The sequence below is a fragment of the Antechinus flavipes genome, chromosome 4 (genome assembly GCF_016432865.1).
Source record: "Antechinus flavipes isolate AdamAnt ecotype Samford, QLD, Australia chromosome 4, AdamAnt_v2, whole genome shotgun sequence".
Lineage (NCBI taxonomy): Eukaryota > Metazoa > Chordata > Mammalia > Dasyuromorphia > Dasyuridae > Antechinus > Antechinus flavipes.
In genome coordinates, this window is record NC_067401.1 from 176,422,621 (window position 1) to 176,440,427 (window position 17,807).

The window sequence follows — 17,807 nt, forward strand, 5'->3', positions numbered from 1 at the left end:
TCAGTAGAACTGATAGAGACAATAGTTATCTAATTTAGCATGGTTCAGTATGATTGATTTAATCCTACAAGGAGATGTTGTGGGCCAGAACTTGAAACAAGGGTACTAAGGGGAATTGAGGAGACACTGGTTAAATCTAGTTTAGCATTGATTTAATTCTACAACAAATAATGGTTTCCTAATGATATAATGATTGGTGTATACTCAGTGTGGAACATTTAAGTGAGAAGCTCTCAGGGACAAAAAAAGGCAGGCGCACTAGAAGCTCTCAGAGGCTAACAGATTCATTCCATCTTCCATCTTTGTGGTGGCTGGAGGCTGAAATACAAACCTTTGGATTCAGAGACATTCAAAGAGATTCAGAAGGCAGAGAAGAAGACAGGAGCTCAAGCCCACAGAACCAAGGAAAGAGATAAGCCTCAAAGAAAGCTAACCGGGCCCCAGAAAAGGAGACAAGACTTTGAAAGAGACAATAAAGGATTTGGACATGTTAAGGAGCCATCACCTGGCTATACTTGTGGTGATTACTGAATGAAACAAAGCCTGCCTCCAGAGACCCCAGAAAAACCTCAACAAAGAAGTGAAACAAAGCCTGCCTCCAGAGACCCCAGAAAAACCTCAACAGAGAACATTACATTTTGGAGAGAATACTAGTTAAGGGACTTGCCCAGGGTCCTACAGCTAGGAAGTGTTAAGTGTCGTCGGCCTGATTTGAACTCAGGTCTTCCTGACTTCAGCGCTGATGATCTATCCACAACATCACCTAGCTGCCCCAGGTTTTTTGTTTGTTTGTTTTTTAAATAATAGGGCAATTATAAATATTTCAGAGACTTTTTCTTCCCTTTTAACAACATTCTTAGAATAACTGTCCTAGCAATAAAACTGCTAGGTGCTTGTTGCATTGTATCCAATTCTTTGTGGCCTTATAATTTGGAGGTTTTCTTGGTAAAGATACTGGAGTAGTTTGCTATTTTCTTCTCTAAGTCATTTTACAAATGACGAAACTGAGGCAAACATAGTGACTTGCCCAAGGTCACAAACCCAGCATGAGACTACATTTGAACTCAGGAAGATAAATAAGTCTTCCTGACTCCAAGCCCAGCACTTTATGTACTGTGCCATTTAGCTGCCCCTAAAGAACTGCTAGGTCAGAGTGTCCTTATTAGTATTTAAAATGCCAGATAATCACAATGAAAATCAGGTTCATTAGTCTTAGAGAGTGACAGGTCTTGAACCCTCTGCTTTGAGGAGTTTGTAACTACTAAAAATACTTCATAAATAACTTCTAATTTATGTCTCTAACCATGGATTAGGTCAGCCTTGCAACCAGAAAGAAATTTCCTAATCAATATCAAAACTAGCAGAACTGTTTTGCTAACTTACTTAAACTACAAAGGAACACAAGAAAATATGTCTGGATTGACTGCATTTTTATAGAACAGAAGTTGATATAAAGTAAAATAGCTCATGAGAATCAAATGCAAGCCAAAGCTTGTTAATGAAAAGAAGGTGGAGGAATGGTAGTTCAGTTTTCTCACATTCCTAACAAATCTAACTCTGTAAAGTTGTCAAAAACATAGAACAGTTTTTATAGCTCTCCTAGTCCTCTGAGAAGGAAAACCATTGTTGAAACTGCTCCTGGCTGGCTTCTAGCTCCACTGCTAATGGGAGGTTCCACTCATTTCTATCTTTAATGCCTTCCCAAGTCCTATTCTATCTTCTTGGCTTACATGGGACTTTTATATGCACAGTATCACTCTAAGACTTTGTCTAAACAGCTGATACACATTAACTATATATGTGTTGTATATATGAATTACATATGTTATGTGTGTATGTATAAGTACTCACTTTAATTGCTAATTGCAAAGATAGAAGGAGAATTAAAGAACTGCATACAAGTTAAAAAATGAAAAAAGAAGAGCAGCTAGATGTTATAATGAATAGAGTACCAGCTCTGAAATCAAAAGGACCTAAGTTCAAATCTGGCCTCAGCTATTGGCTGTGTGACCCTGGGCAAATCACTTCACTCCATTGCCCTATCTCTCCACCACCACCACCCCCCCCCAAAAAAAAAAAAAAAAAAAAGAAATGAATTATATACAAGTTAATTGAACTCATGGAACGCAGCTGATTCAATCTGTATTTAACAAACCCTTGGCTTTCCTCTGTATCTTTTTTATAAATCCTAATGGCTTAAAGGACTGCATGCCTTTTTACAGATAAATTCATTGCTAACCTGGATTTCTCTACACTGCTACAATCCAAGACTTGGATCTCACTCTATTAGTTTCTTTAAGGATAAAAATAGCTGCAAACTCCATGAATCTCTGGAGTCTCTGCTTTCCATGGCCAGTTTGCTGAGTTTTTTTTCTTTTACAAAACAGAAGAGTACATATCTGTTCTTTCTTTTCCTTGTTTTTTCCTGTCTGTTTGATTCTATGGATATCTCTTTTTCAGTCAAGAAAAGTTTATTTTTCTTTATCTTTCTTCTGTTCTTCTTTATCAATACTCAGTAAATACTGAACAGTTTTCTCTGAAGCTTCTGAGACTTTAATCTGCTTTTCTGCTTACACAAAGTCTTTGCTTTCTGTATATTTAAAAAGTCTATTTAAAGAACAGAACAATGATGATTTTTTAAATGATAGTTTCACCATATCTGGATTCCTACTTTTAATGGTGGTATTCCTAATAATTTTTGAAATCTGGATTTCCAGATTATTGAGACCCAGATTTTAGAAGAAACACATTTTCCTCAATCATTTTTCTGATATTGCTTCATTGTCTATAGTACCCTTTAGCAAGATATAGTTTCTTTCCTTATCTCTTTTAATTAGATAAATCTTTGCTTTTGCTTGATCTGAGATAAGGATGGCTACCTCTTTTTTGAATAATAGCATAATAGATTCTGCTCCAGCCTTTTACCTTTATTCTGTATGTATCTCCCTGTTTTAAATGTGTTTCCTGTAAACAACAGATTGTAGGGTTCTGACTTTTGATCCAGTCTGCTATCCACCTCCTCTTTATAGGAGAGTTCATCCCATTCACATTTATGGTTAAAATTACTAATTCTGTATTTTCTGCCATCTTAATATCCCCAGATTATACTTTTCTTTTTCTTGCCCTCCTTCCCTTCTTCCCTAGTATTAAACTTATTGTTCCCAATTACACTCAATCATTTTTCTTTTTCTCTCCTCTAACTGCCTTGCCTGTCCCCTAACAATATTAAAGATATTTCACTCATGGGGCTTAACTCCATTTACTCAAATTATAACAAAACCCATCTCCTTGTAGATAATATTCAAATGAGCACAGAGAAATTTATGAAGTTTTCTCCACATTCAACTCTAGAAGCAGAAATGTGATGGCAATTTTCTCCAATCATCAGTAATAGCTTCCAGGTGTCATTTAAACCCTATTCCCATTTTTTGCTATGACAGACCAAAAGGCTTCTTTCTAACTATGAGAAGAGTTTTTGCATCAGCATTTTCCCTAGAAACTGTATTTCTGTGCTGTTAGTGACAGGAGTGAAAAGTAGGATAAAAATCTCATCTTTTTCAATTTTAATTTAACACAAACTCATATGAGCATTCTAATGCTTATCAACTATCTCCCCAAACAGGCAGTGTGAGATAGTAGAAAAAACACTAGATCCAGTAGCAAATACCTTAATTTAAGTCCCAACTGTGCTTACTTGGACCATGATTTTGCACCAGTCACAACTTCACTTCAAACTAACTTCACTTCATTTAAAATATAATGGAAACATAAATGGATTAAATAATCCAATAAAATATTGTGCATGTTCCCTGCTTGATAACATTGTTATTGTAAGGTTCAAATTAGAAGAGTGAAAGTATTTTATAACCATAAAATAATATTAATGAGAGCTGTCATTATTGCCAGACTTATGCATAGCCATTCTTAGGTCAGATGTCAAGCCAAAAATAAATAAATAAATAAAGTGAAAAAAATTAAAATAAAATCAATCACCTTAATTTTTTTAAATTTACTTAAATGGGGAAAATTCTAGTCCATTATTGATTTGGTGTTTCTCTTTTGGGGGCAGGTAAAAGCCTTTCTAGATGAAATATTAGAGAGAATAACTGAAGAGTTTAACACTGCAGAGTTGATGACTAAGGTGGAAGAACGTAACCCTTACATTGTGGTCATCTTCCAAGAATGTGAACGAATGAACCTCCTTATCAGAGAAATTCAGCACTCACTGAAAGAATTAGATCTGGGTCTGAAGGTAAGTGAGCTCCTAATGAGGGGTCATTGCCAGAGGAAGAAAAAGTTGTATACAGGAAGATAAGAGTAACAGTTCCAAAGCAAAGTAAACTTGTCCAAGATTATGATTCACTAATAAGTGAAACTTAGGATAACTAGGATATATAGTAGGAAGACTGAAGCAGTGAAACTAAAGTTGACTATTAACTCATGCTATGCTATGCTATGCTAACTCATAGTAGCTCCAGGCTATTCCACTGATCCCAGAATGAGAAAACTATTTAAAAAAAAAAAATTAACCACAGAAGCAAACAAAAGAATTACAAAATTTTTACAAAGCTACCACACTTGACCCCAAAGAAAAGTTGAAAAAATTCACCTCCTTCATTACAAAGATGAGGAAGCCATAGATGTGAAATGGTTGAAGTATTGGTTAATTTTATCAAATTACTTTTTTCTATTCCTTTTTAACTTTTGCTATGATCATAGAATCACAAAAATTAAACCCAGAACTCTGGTCCAAATTCTTTGGATGCAGGAGACAAAAGAAAAGGACACGAAGTATTTCATCACAAAGCTACCAGCAAAGAAGGAGGTAGGGGGAAAGAACTCCAGCTTTAACTCCTCTCCTCCCCAGGCCAGCCACTTTTGATTAAGTAACAAACAAAAGAGGCAACTTTCCAAGGCACAGGACAGACAAATGCATGTGAAAGGTAGTTATAAAAGTAGACATGTGCTTGCACAGAAGAAACTTGATAATTATCAAGTTTCTTTACATTGCTCAGAGTACACATGATAATTTGTTTAAATCTGAGAATCCTAATCTATATCCAGGATCTTTGAGACTTATTCTCTACTATATTCTTACAGATGTAGAGTTGTAATAAATTATCTAATCCAACCTTCAATTTTAGAGATAAGGTGAGGTCCAGAGAGAATAAGTGGTATATCCAAGGCTAAACAAGTAGTAACAATATTTTAAAGAGTATTTTTGAGCATAACAAAAAAAGAAGAAGAAGACAAAAGGTCTACAAAGCCACAAAAAAGAGAGAAATCAAATTAGGTGTTTTAAAAGCTTTAATTCCAGAGGGATCATGGAATTAAATTTTTCCTAAAGAAAGGATAAGTATAAAGACCATGAATCAATGAATAAAAGTCTAGAAAAGACAGAAATGGAAACAAATTAATGAAGAAAGAAGAAGAGATAAAAAAATTCTAATTCAGAAAAGCAATGGTATAGACAAATGGAGGAAATTATAAAGTTAACTCTCATAACTTCAAATGTAAATGGATTAAATAATCCAATAAAATAAGAGTGATCAGAAACAACATGAAATCTGTTAATTACAAAAAATATCCCAGTAAAATAAAAATATAAATAGAATAATGATGAGGGGCTGAAAGAAAATTTATTGTGTATCAAGTAAATCCAAAAACAAAATTGCAGTTATACTACAAAAAACATTACATTATGCTAACAACAAATAAAGGCTACAAACTAATAATACTATTAAATGAGAAAATAACTTCAACAAAGGTACAAAATAAAACCAGAAAAGTCAACAGTATTTCTATGTAATAACAAAATCCATAGGCAGTAATAGATAGGGAAATACTATGTACAATCACTACAAAATAAATAAAGTATTTGTGAATCAATCTACCAAAGAACATAAAATACTGTATAGATTCAATAATAATGTGGTCTCTAAAAATGTAAAGAACAATTTAAATAGCCAGGGACATAATCAATGCTCATGGCTAGACTGTGCCAATACAATAAAATTAAAATGCTACCAAAGTAAATTTTTAATTTTAATGCTATATAATCAATATAGCAGATACTTAACACAACAACAAAATAATACCAAAATTCATTTGGAAAAGCAAAAGATCGAGAACATCAAGGGAAATAATAGGAAGGATTAACACTTATAAATCTCAAATTATGATATAAATCAAGTGATCAAAAATCATTTGGTATTGCTTAAAAATAGAATAGATCAATGGGAAAATGGGGGGGCTGAAGCTCAATAATTCAGTATTCAATAAATTGCAAAATACAAATTATTTAAGAGGTAACTCCTTATTTGATAAAAACTGCTGGAAATACTAGAAAACAGTCTGACAGAAAATAGGCCTAGACCAAATAGATTTAGACCAAATTCAAGAATATACTAGAGCCAACTCATATTGGACCAATTGTCACATCTTCAGTATGAGCACTGATACTTCAGAAATCAGCAAATGTTATGAATCAGGGCTTCACTTGTTATTTTATTAATTATCTATACTTAAAAATATGATGGTGAATATGTTAATAATGCAGTTGTAACTTAAAAGTGTGTTGTGCAGTAAATTGTTAAATATTTACCATATCTCACAATAAGTTCAAATGGATATGTGGACTTAATATTAAAGAATATACAATAAAAAAAATTAAAAGATAAGCAAGAATATATACCTTTCTTAACTATGGATTGGAGAAGTGTTTTTAATCAAACAAGGTTTGGCATCTAAAACAGGTAAAACAGATGAGTTTGATTACATGAAATTGAACAACTTCTACACAAAATTAATAAATTTGTTTTTTTTAAGAGAAAACATTATTGGGAAAATCTTTATATCACATTCCTCAGATTATGATTTGGTAACCAAGATAGATAGATATAGATATAGATAAATATGGGCAATAGCTTTTGTTATCCCTACCTATGGCTACTTGACTCATTATAAACCTTATATTTCCATTTTTTGGTTGCTATGTTTCACTACTGATATATTGAACTTTCAATACAAAAATCTCTAGACCTTGTCAGTTGAGAATAAATCCTAAAACCTGAAAAAGTTTTAAAAAGAACTTTAGTAGGTCACTTGGCAAAGAAGAGAACTGGAAAAAGTATGTCCCCTTTCAAGTCTTTGTGGGATTACATTATATTGAAAGAAAGCAAGACTATATAAGGAACAATTAAATGGTCAGCATATAAAATTAGGCAATTTCCAGAATAAGGCAGTTTCCAGGCAAGATGGCTTGAGATTTATTTCAGCAAGTGTAAAACATTCAGTAATATTTGGAAAACACAAGTTTTGGGTGAATCCAAAAGATAATTATTTTGGGTGGATGAAGGAAGAACTCAGAGCATACTTACAGATATCTCCAATGGGTTTCCCACCCAGAAACTACTATTAACAGTCACTCCCAATTCCCAGGCTTTCAGAAAAATCTCTGGCCACTGTCTCACATAGTGGTTCAACCAATCTTACCTCAATCAGACCTCTGTCCACCTCATCAAGCAGTGATTGTATACGTTTGACAGAGCACTTGAGGACTGCCACATGCAAGCTTAAGATCTTTAATCCACATGTTCACACCCTGCCCTTCTGTCCTCCTGCTCACTGTTAGTCAACTCCTAATAAAACTCCTCCTACTTCCTGGTCTCCACAGCTTATATCGGGTCTATATGGTCACATGCATAGCCAATTAGAGGAGACACCTCCCATAAATGATGCTCAATGCCACCAGAGCTTCTGCCCATGACAACGGTCCGCACTGTTAAAAGAAAACTATATCCGGGGATCTCAGACTTCAAGGTCTTTCTACTTCCTGGTTGCACTGTGCATGGCTCCTCCCTTGACCCTTACAATTGTTGATGTTAAAGTTAGCTTGATATGATGAGCAGTCCCTGCTTTATAAGAGAAGGGAATTATAAAAGTCAGGGAATATAAAAAGTATTAGGAAAGTAAGTGGGGGTTGCCTCTCTTAAGGGAACTGCCAGGCTTTTTAGCTAAATCCAGTTACAAAACTTCATGGAATTAATTAACTGGGAGAGTTAAATTAGAGATTAACTAAATTGACTGCTTTTGAAATCTACATTTTGGAGAGCTGGATCATTAGGATTGTCAATGTATTCCCACAGCCTCTGCTCTTCAAGGACTTTCACTTACTAATGTTGTTTGAGAATGTCTAAAGTTAAAAATAGTTACTACAAAAGTTGAAGGGGCATCTTGTTTCTTGAGGACAGAAAAAAATAGTGATTTCTAATTCTGAACTGATCCTTATTTCATTCTGAAGTGAAACTGCTAAATAAATGCAGAAAGAAAGTATAAACTAAGTCAGAATGCTATTAATGAGCCAAGTATTTTAGACAGCATAGTGTGGGGAAATGGGGCTGCATTTGGAATAAAAGGTGTCTGATTCTACCCTTTCCTAGATATATGACCAAGTCTCAGTTCTCGGAGTCTGTTTCCTTATTAATCTATCAAAAGGCATTTTTACTATTTCTAATCATATGAAAAGGTATTCCAAATCACTACTGATCAAAGAAATGCAAATTAAGACAACTCTGAGATACCACTACACACCTGTTAGATTGGCTAAGATGACAGGAAAAGATAATAACAAATGTTGGAGAGGATGTGGGAATGTTTTGTTGGTGGAGTTGTGAACGGATCCAACCATTCTGCAGAGCAATTTGGAACTATATTCAAAAAGTTGTCAAATTGTGCATACTCTTTGATTCAGCAGAGTTACTGCTGGGCCTATATCCCAAGGAGATATTAAAGAAGGGAAAGGAACCTGTATGCGCAAAAATGTTTGTGGCAGCCCTTTTCATAGTGGCTAGAAACTGGAAATTGAAGGGATGCCCATCAATTAGAGAATGGCTGAATAAACTGTGGTATATGAATATTATGAAATATTATTGTTCTATAAGAAATGACCAGCAGGATAAATATAGAGAAGCTTGGAGAGACTTACATGAACTGATGCTAAATGAAATGAGCAGAACCAGGAGATCATTATACACTAGTGTTCTTGGTTGGTTTTCTGGAGGTCTCAGGACCAGCCTTCGTTTCAGCAGAGTAATCACCACAAGAATAGCCAGGGATAAAATCCAAATTCTTTACTGTCCCCTTACCTGGGGCTAGGCAGCTTTCTGGAGAGCCTTTCAGACCTGCCTTGGTCTCAGTGGAGGGAACAGGAGGACAGCCTAGCCACCACGAGGCTCATGAAGATGGAATGAATTTCTCTGAGTCTGAGGCTTGTGCTTCAGCCTCCACCTTCCGGCTGTTATATATTCTTATTATAATTACATCATTGTAGGTGTGACTCTTGTAGAACTATATTAAGTACTAAATATATGTACTGAACTAGAGAACTATTAATCACCATGCTAAACTAGATAACGATTGTCTTATCAATTCCACTGATTTATCATCTTATAAGAATCCTTGTTTTAAGTACAAGAGTTCTGGCCTATAACAATACACTTCAACAATATTACACGATGATCAATTCTTTCTCTTCAACAATGAAAGGATCCAAATCAGTTCCAATTGATCTGAACAGAACCAGCTACACCCAGAGAAAGAACAGTGGGAAATGAGTATGGATCATAACATAACATTTCCACTCTTTGTTATTGTTTGCTTGCATTTTTGTTTTTTCTTACCTTCTTTCTAAAATCTGATCTTCCTTGTGCAACAAGATAACTGTATAAATATGTATACATATATTATATTTAACATATACTTTAACATATTTAATATGTATGGGACTATCTGCCATCTAGGGAAGGGGGTGGAGGGAAGGAGGGAAAAAGTTGAAACAGAAGTTTTTGCAGGGGTCAATGTTGAAAAATTATTCATGCATATGTTTTGTATGTAAAAAGCTATAATTTTTTTTTAATTTTAAGTATTTTTAAAGTGAATATATGCCAGACATTATAGTAGATTATCTTTCAGATGGAGATTTAAATATTCATGCTTTCTACTTGATGGTTGTGGTAAGAAAAGCATTTTATAAACTTTAGAACCTACAGTTAAATAATTTATTCTAATGGCTTTTTTATTTTTAATAATTAAGTGTATGTAAACCTATGTACTTTAATCTCATCAATGAATAAGAAGTCTATGCACCATTTCATGTCTCACCATTCATCTAGTACCCACTACTATGCTGCAGGGTAATAGTACCAAGTACTATAGTTGCAGGCATTAGGGAATCAATCTCCAGAAAACATACCACAAAAATCCAAATCTACTATGTGATAGTAAATGATATCCTTTACAACTAAAGGTTTCCTGTAATAGGATCCCTGCATGAATCTAATTCATTGGTCCTTGTCCTGACTATCTTTTCTCATTGTCTATTTTCTGGCTTTTTTATCCTTAGGGTGAGCTGACCATGACTAGTAATATGGAAAGTTTACAGAGTGCTCTGTATCTGGATATTGTACCAGAGTCATGGGCCAAGAAGGCATACCCATCAACAACAGGCCTGGCAAGTTGGTTTGTGGATCTGCTCAACCGAATCAAAGAGCTGGAGAGATGGATGGGAGATTTCACATTGCCCTCTACTGTCTGGCTTGCTGGCTTTTTTAACCCCCAGTCATTCTTGACAGCCATCATGCAGTCCATGGCTCACAAAAATGAGTGGCCACTGGATAAGATGACCCTACAGTGTGAAGTAACTAAGAGGAGCCAGGAAGATTTCAGTAGCCCACCTCGGGAAGGGGCCTATGTTCATGGTCTCTTCATGGAAGGAGCCTGCTGGGATATACAGGTAATAACTGGGGACAAGTTATTTTTGACTGACATTTGAGGTTCAAATGTCTTCAAGTGCTTAAAGTAATCAGAAATATTCACAATAAATCACTCTAACTGGTCAATTTTAATTTCCTTATCGAAGTCAGACAAAACTTTATAGCCGTATCTTTCCAAACAAGGAACACTGCTTTGAGTAAAGGTAGCTAGTTCCAGACTTCAGGATATTTCACATTACATTTTATGCTGCTCTGTGTATTTGGTTGGGGGGGGGGGGGGCGCGAGGAAGGGGGAGGGAGCCAGAATTTTCTCAGGAAATTAATGTTAGGAGTTGGGTATAGGTATAGATTAGGATATAGGTACAAAATGAGACATCATGTCAGATGTGGCCAACACATTGATTTGTTTTTAACAGTTATTTTACAAGAATGATTCTATTTGCAGTGGGGAGAATCATTAGAAAGTTACTACAAAGTATTAAAAAAAAAAAGGCATCAAAAAATTTTAAAGAGAATTGGAGGGGAGCCAGGATGTCTGGGACCAAATTCTGATTCTGCCACTTGCTGTGTGACCTAGGGCAAGTTATTTCACCCAAGTTCTCTTAGTTTTGCCTTTTGATGCATTTCATATATGCTTTCTCCCCTGACACTGACATTCCCCTGATGCAGGTCCTCTCATTACTTCGCAATTGGACTATTGAAATAGCTTGTTCCTTGGTTTCTTTGCCTCAAGTTAATTTTCCTTAAGCACAGATGTGACTGTATCATACTCCTATTCAATAAACTCCTGAGGCTTCTTAGGATTTTGAAATCAAATACCATATTATGTTTTAATACTCTTCATGTAGCAGTCCCTTTCAGTCTATTTACTTACAAGACTTTCCAGTCTTCCTACATCTTATATCCTCCTGAATACTTAATTGCTCCACCTCCTGGCTTCTTTCAAGTCTGGCTAAAAAAAATCCTGCTTCCCAATCCTTCTTAATCTTAGTGTCATCCTTCAGTGATCATCCCCAATTTATTTTATACAACAAAGGATGATGCAAAAGTTAAAAGGTTGAAACCATATCCCATGATATGCAGCCATATAATGAGAATATTGGTGGACTTCTTGCATCAGTGAGCAACTTTGACTTACTGAAAGCATTTCATACTTAAATCTGGCTCATTCCTCTCCCTATATTATTTTGACAACAGCCAGCTTATTTTCAGTTTCTGTCTAAAACATGATTGAACAACATGAAACCCAATTTATTGAAGGGTCCTTTTGCACTATTCCCTTCTATTTCTATAAAAAATAATATACACAATTCTTAAAAGATTTTATATGGATGATAAACTAGTAATATAGTTCAGGAGTTGATGTCTTCTTAATCACCTTTTGGGAAGGTAAATATCCATGATCTTTTCCAGTGAGTGAGGCAGATTTTTCCCCATTTTGAGACACTTGAAAAACAATCCAAGTAGTTTTAAATTCTTATTTAAAGAATTTTTCTTTTAAAGAATTTGTATATTTCTTCAATGTCAGATTCAGCCACTGTTCCTTACACTTTTAAGTACTATTTTCACTTACTCATATAGCATATTGGATACTGATATGCTAAGACCAAAGGTTCCATTCTCTGAGAATACTATAGAAATGCTCTAACTATGTCTTTTTTCCTAGTAACAATATGCTACTTAATGTTTTTCCACCACATAAAATTATTCACCAGAGTTCCAATTCTACTCTCCCTTTTCATTATATGTCAGAAACAATGGGATCGAACACTGCTTGGTCCATCTTCATTGTGATGGAACATTTCACTTAGGCTTTGCCTCACTCATTCATTATAAGTTTCTCAGAAGATCTGTTTTGCTCATAAGTCTCTTTCCCTTAACAATGGGAAGAAATGGAAAAAATATATAGCTATAACTTAGCAAAAAGAATCTCAACAATCACATTGGTGTCCTTTAAAAACACAGACCTAATTTGCTGCTCTGCACAAAAGGTTCTCTAAGAACTTTTGCAATATTTTAAAAACTATTCACATGTAGAACATGTGACTATGTATTTCTCCAATCCAAAAGGGATTATCTAGCTGTGTGACTTTTCTGAGCAAGGAACAAAGGAACTAGGAATATTAATCTGAAGTGGTGGATAAAAGATTGTGTGGGAATGGAATTAGATTGGCCCCAGAAAAGAATCCTACCAAGAATAACAGGTAGATGTTGCAAAGGAACAAATTAAGCTTAATATCAGGAAAAATTTTCTTAAGATAACAATACCTCACAATGATTGGAGGTCTTTAAACAAAGACTAGTTGTTGTAAAAGAGACTCATTTTCTAATGCTGGTTGGATTAGATTGCTATTAAGGAACCTTTCACATATGAAACTGTGACATGAGTCTAATAAAAATGATTTTTCCTCATGATATAGGCTGGACATGAGTTTTTTCACAGACATAGAATTTTTCATACATAGAATTCATACAAATTTATAGAATTCATACAAATTCATAGATCCACAATGGACCTAGAGAGAAAAGGGTAGGAAATGTTCCTATTTTTCAAAAAACAATTCGACAGTTATCATGCATCTAATATATCTAGAACAGTTTTCTTATGCACTAGGAAATACTAAGTTTAGATAAGGTAGTATCTCCCCTTGGACTCTAGCAGTGGAATAAAACAAATTATTACATAGTAAACATATAATAAAGCACTTATATGAGATCCCTAATGAGAAAAGTATCTATTGAATAATAAATTATAAAAAGACCTTATCAGGAAAGCTATATTTAAGATGAAAAACTTTTAAAAATTTATGTGGAGGGGGGAGGCACAGGTATGGAAGAAGAAAATATGAAATACAATAGGCTAAGACTTGGAGAAGAAGAATATGCTGAACATAGTAGTCTAGTTTGGTAAGTACACAGACTCCATGGGAAGGAATATTAGAAGAATGGAAAGTTAGTGTAGGTCTAGATTGAAACAATTTCAAAAACACAAACTGATAGTTTTGGGCAAAGAATTTTGCTAGACATGTATAAACAATATGTAGGATAAATTAGAAGGAATAGAAAATGGAAGATGTTATGATATGTCTAGAATCTAGAAGAGAGGTTAGCCAACTACTTAAAACTGTATTTAAAAATATACACCCCAAAGATTTGCCTTGTCCAATTATCCATCTGAGGGCAATATGATGGCCAATTTGTAATAAAATTATTCTGGACCTTTTCAAAGAGAAAGCCACTAGCCACTTCTACTGCTACCAGACCAGTGATGGAGGAGATGCCTTAAATGTGGACTGTATCCTTTGGGCCACAACCTGGATCTGAATTCCATACTTCTTCCACCCCAATTCCTTAAAGACAGGTTATTAGAACACTATATGCTTACTTAACCTTTGGAGGTACGTAAGCTAGTTTGATACTGTGTGAAGGATTATATGGTACCAACTATACTCATGTTGGAATAGAAAGGCATTGGAATCAAACAACCTAAATTAAAATATCAGCTCTGACCTAAGTTTTGTGATCGTGTCCCAATCATTTAGTTTCTCTGTGTCTCAGTTATCTCATCTGCAAAAGGGCAACAGCAATGCATGCACTACCTAAAGTTTCTGTGGGGAAAGTTTGTTATAAATCCTAAAAACCTATGTAAGTGTAAGTTATTATTACGAATTAAAAAACAGAACTCAAAAAACAAACCAAAAAATAGTTCAGAAACCATACAAAAACATGTGATGCAATAGCTAATGTGTATACTAATCTAGTGTTTGATAAATCCCAAGACTCCAGCTTCTGAGATAAGAACTCACTATTTCACAAAAAATGCTGGAAAAATTGGAAAACAATAAAGCAAAAACCAAGCATTGACCAATACCCAATACCCTATATCAAAATAAAATCGAAATGGGTTCATGATTCAGACACAAGCAAATTAGAACAAAGGATAGTCTACCTCTCAGATCTGTGGAGAAAGAAAGAATTTGTGGCAAAAGAACTAGAGTATATCATGAAATACAAATTGAATAATTTTGATTATATTGTTTAAAAGTTTTTATTACAAACAAAACCAATTCAGACAAGATTAGAAGGGAAGCAGTAAAACTGTGGGAAATTTTTATATCCAAGAGTTCTTGACTAAAGGCCTTATTTATAAAATATATAGAAAAACTGACTCAATTTTATAATACAAGCCATTCTTTAATTGATAAATGGTGAAAGAATATGAACAATTTTCAGATGAAGAAATTAAAACCATTTCTAGTCATATGAAAAAATTCTCTATATCATTATTGATCAGAAAAATAAAAATTGAGACAACTCTGAGGAACCACTACATACCTCTCAGATTGGCTAAGATGACAAAAAAAGATAATAATAAATGTTGGAGTGGATGTGGGAAAATTGGGACACTAATACATTGTTGGTGGAATTGTGAACTGATCCAAACATTCTGGAGAGCAATATGGAATTATGCCCAAACAGTTATTACACTGTGCAAAACCCATTATCTCTGCTGGACTTGTATCCCATAGAGATCATAAAAAAGGGATAAGGACCCACATGTACAAAAATGTTTGTAGCAGCACATTTTGTTGTGGTAAGGAAATAGAAATTGAGAGGATGTCCAACAGTTGGAGAATGGCTGAATGTTATGGAATATTTTTGTTCTATAAGAAACAAGTTGCAGGATGATTTCAAAAAAGCCAGAGAGAAAAATGTTAAGTGCTAAGTAAAATATACATAGTAACAACAACAAAAAAAATTACACAATGATCAATTCTGATGGACTTGGCTCTTTTCAACAATGAGGCAATTCAGGCCAATTCAAATAGACTTGTGATGGAGAAAGCTATCTATACCCAGAGAGAGAACTGGGGAAAATGAATGTGGATCACAGCATAATATTTTCACCTCTTTTGTTATTGTTTACTTGCTTTTTGTTTTTTCTCATTTTTTTCCCTTTTTGATCTGATTTTTCTTGTACAGCATGATAATTATGGAAATATGTATAGAATTGTACATGTTTAATATATATTGATCATTTGCTGTCTAGAGGAGGGAGGAATGGAGAGGGAGAAAAAATTTGGAACAAGGTTTTGCAAGGGTGAATGTTGAAAACTATCTCTGCATATATTTTGAAAATAAAAACTATTATTTAAAAAAAAATTGATGAGGCACATTTGGCCTAAAGACTATAAACTAACAAACCCCACTTCTCCCCATCTAATAGAATAGTAATAAGGATCATTATTTAAGTAGCAGCAGTAGAAATAAAAGGAGGAATAGATGTTGGGGAGATAGAATTGTTAGGATGATCTCAGGACAAATATTTATACCGTCTCACAAGTCTTTTCCTTGGTCCTTCTGGCAGACAGATATTGGAATGGATACGTTTCATGGCTATTTTTATGCTCTCTTCTCCCCAGGCTGGAATCATCACAGAGGCCAGGCTGAAAGATCTGACTCCTCCCATGCCTGTGATATTCATCAGAGCTATCCCTGTGGATAAGCAAGAAAACCGAAGTACCTATCTCTGTCCTGTATATAAGACACGTCAGCGAGGACCGACTTATGTTTGGACATTTGATCTGAAAACTAAAGAAGCCCCATCTAAATGGGTATTAGCTGGAGTGGCCTTGCTTTTGCAGGTTTAAGTTTCTGTCAGAAGCTCTTGAAGGCATTGAGGCATAGGCGAGAAATTTCTTAAGGGAATCAACTATGCAGACTATACAGCTTGCTTTGATCACAGGCTAAGGCGAGAAAGGGAAACAAGTGTTTAAAATGGATCTAAATGGATTTGTGACTTTAGTTTCTAAAGTGAAAGCATTGCCCCTGCTGAGGAAAAGCTAAGTATTATCCTAGGATGAGACAAATACCCCTAAAGATCAGAAGAATGAAGCTTCAAATTATTTATTCACTCACACTTAACACTCAAAATTTTGTCTACAAAGAAATATTACTCTCCTTTTATTCTCAACTCTTTGAACTCCTTAGAGATTTCTGAGTAGGCTGGATAGGAAATGAGAGCAAATCTAGAAGCAAATTAACTTCTTTTCATTGTTAATAATAATAACTCATTCCCTTTATTTACCCTGCTAGCATTCTAGAATCCCTGAGAAACTCCCCAAAGTCAGTAATCTGAACAAAAGGGATTAGGGAAGAGTACAGACAGAAGGGAGAACATTACTAAATTAACTTCAATACAATTTAGTAATTTTTTATTTGACTGTATCGCCACCAAATTCTGAGATTAGCAATGATACAACCAAATAGGGAACCAAAAAAGATCAACAATGAGTGTTTATTGAGCAAGCACTGTCTTTGGTATTACAGGGGATACAAGGGCATACATGAAAAATTGATTCCTATGCTCATAATTAAATTGGAACTTAAAAAGAAAAAAAAACTGGAGAAAAAAAACCAACCTAGAAACCTAGAAAGGAAAAGTTTTCTTTATGGATTTATTACTTAAAGTAGGAGAGGGGGAAAAATTTCCCTACTTCCCTACAAAAAATTCTATTTAAAGAGCATTTCAAATGTTCTATAAATTCTGTTGCTGACTATATTTACTCTCTCTCCTCACCATTACCTGATGCCTCATTCCTTACCTCATCTTCTCATTTTTCATCCATGAAAATTTTTTTCTTAATTTTGAAAGATCCATTCCCACTAAATACAGGGAACTGCTAAAACCTGCATTTCTTCAGCTTTTCTTACCTTTGCCTTGACAAAATGGAACACCTAGACATCCTTTCACTACTATCAAATTCATATGATAGTCCACAGGCCCACCTATGGACCTGAAGGTGGCCTTCTTGGTGCCATTACCATTTCTGATATCTCAGAGGGATGAGAATGAGGATATAAGGTGATAGTTAAACCTAAGTAAAATGATTTTGGTTAACTGTGACTTGTGAAATTCATATGAATGCAAGAAGCAACACAGGAACCTATTTAACATATAAAGGTCTGCTTGCCATCTGGGGGAGGGGCTAGAGGAAGGGAAGGGAAAAATCGGAACAGAAGTGAGTGCAAGGG

At 34.7% G+C, this 17,807-nt stretch overlaps 1 protein-coding gene across 1 annotated transcript in view; it reads left to right on the forward strand.

Moving 5' to 3' along the window:
* Positions 1-16,435, forward strand: part of DNAH9 (dynein axonemal heavy chain 9) — a 581,066-nt gene extending 564,631 nt beyond the window's left edge. The window contains exons 67-69 of the mRNA XM_051995550.1: positions 4,070-4,252; positions 10,403-10,792; positions 16,196-16,435. Of these exons, the coding sequence (XP_051851510.1) occupies positions 4,070-4,252; positions 10,403-10,792; positions 16,196-16,423 (801 nt within the window). The 3' untranslated portion in view covers positions 16,424-16,435. The remainder of the gene's footprint in view (positions 1-4,069; positions 4,253-10,402; positions 10,793-16,195) is intronic.
* Positions 16,436-17,807: the final 1,372 nt, after the last annotated feature.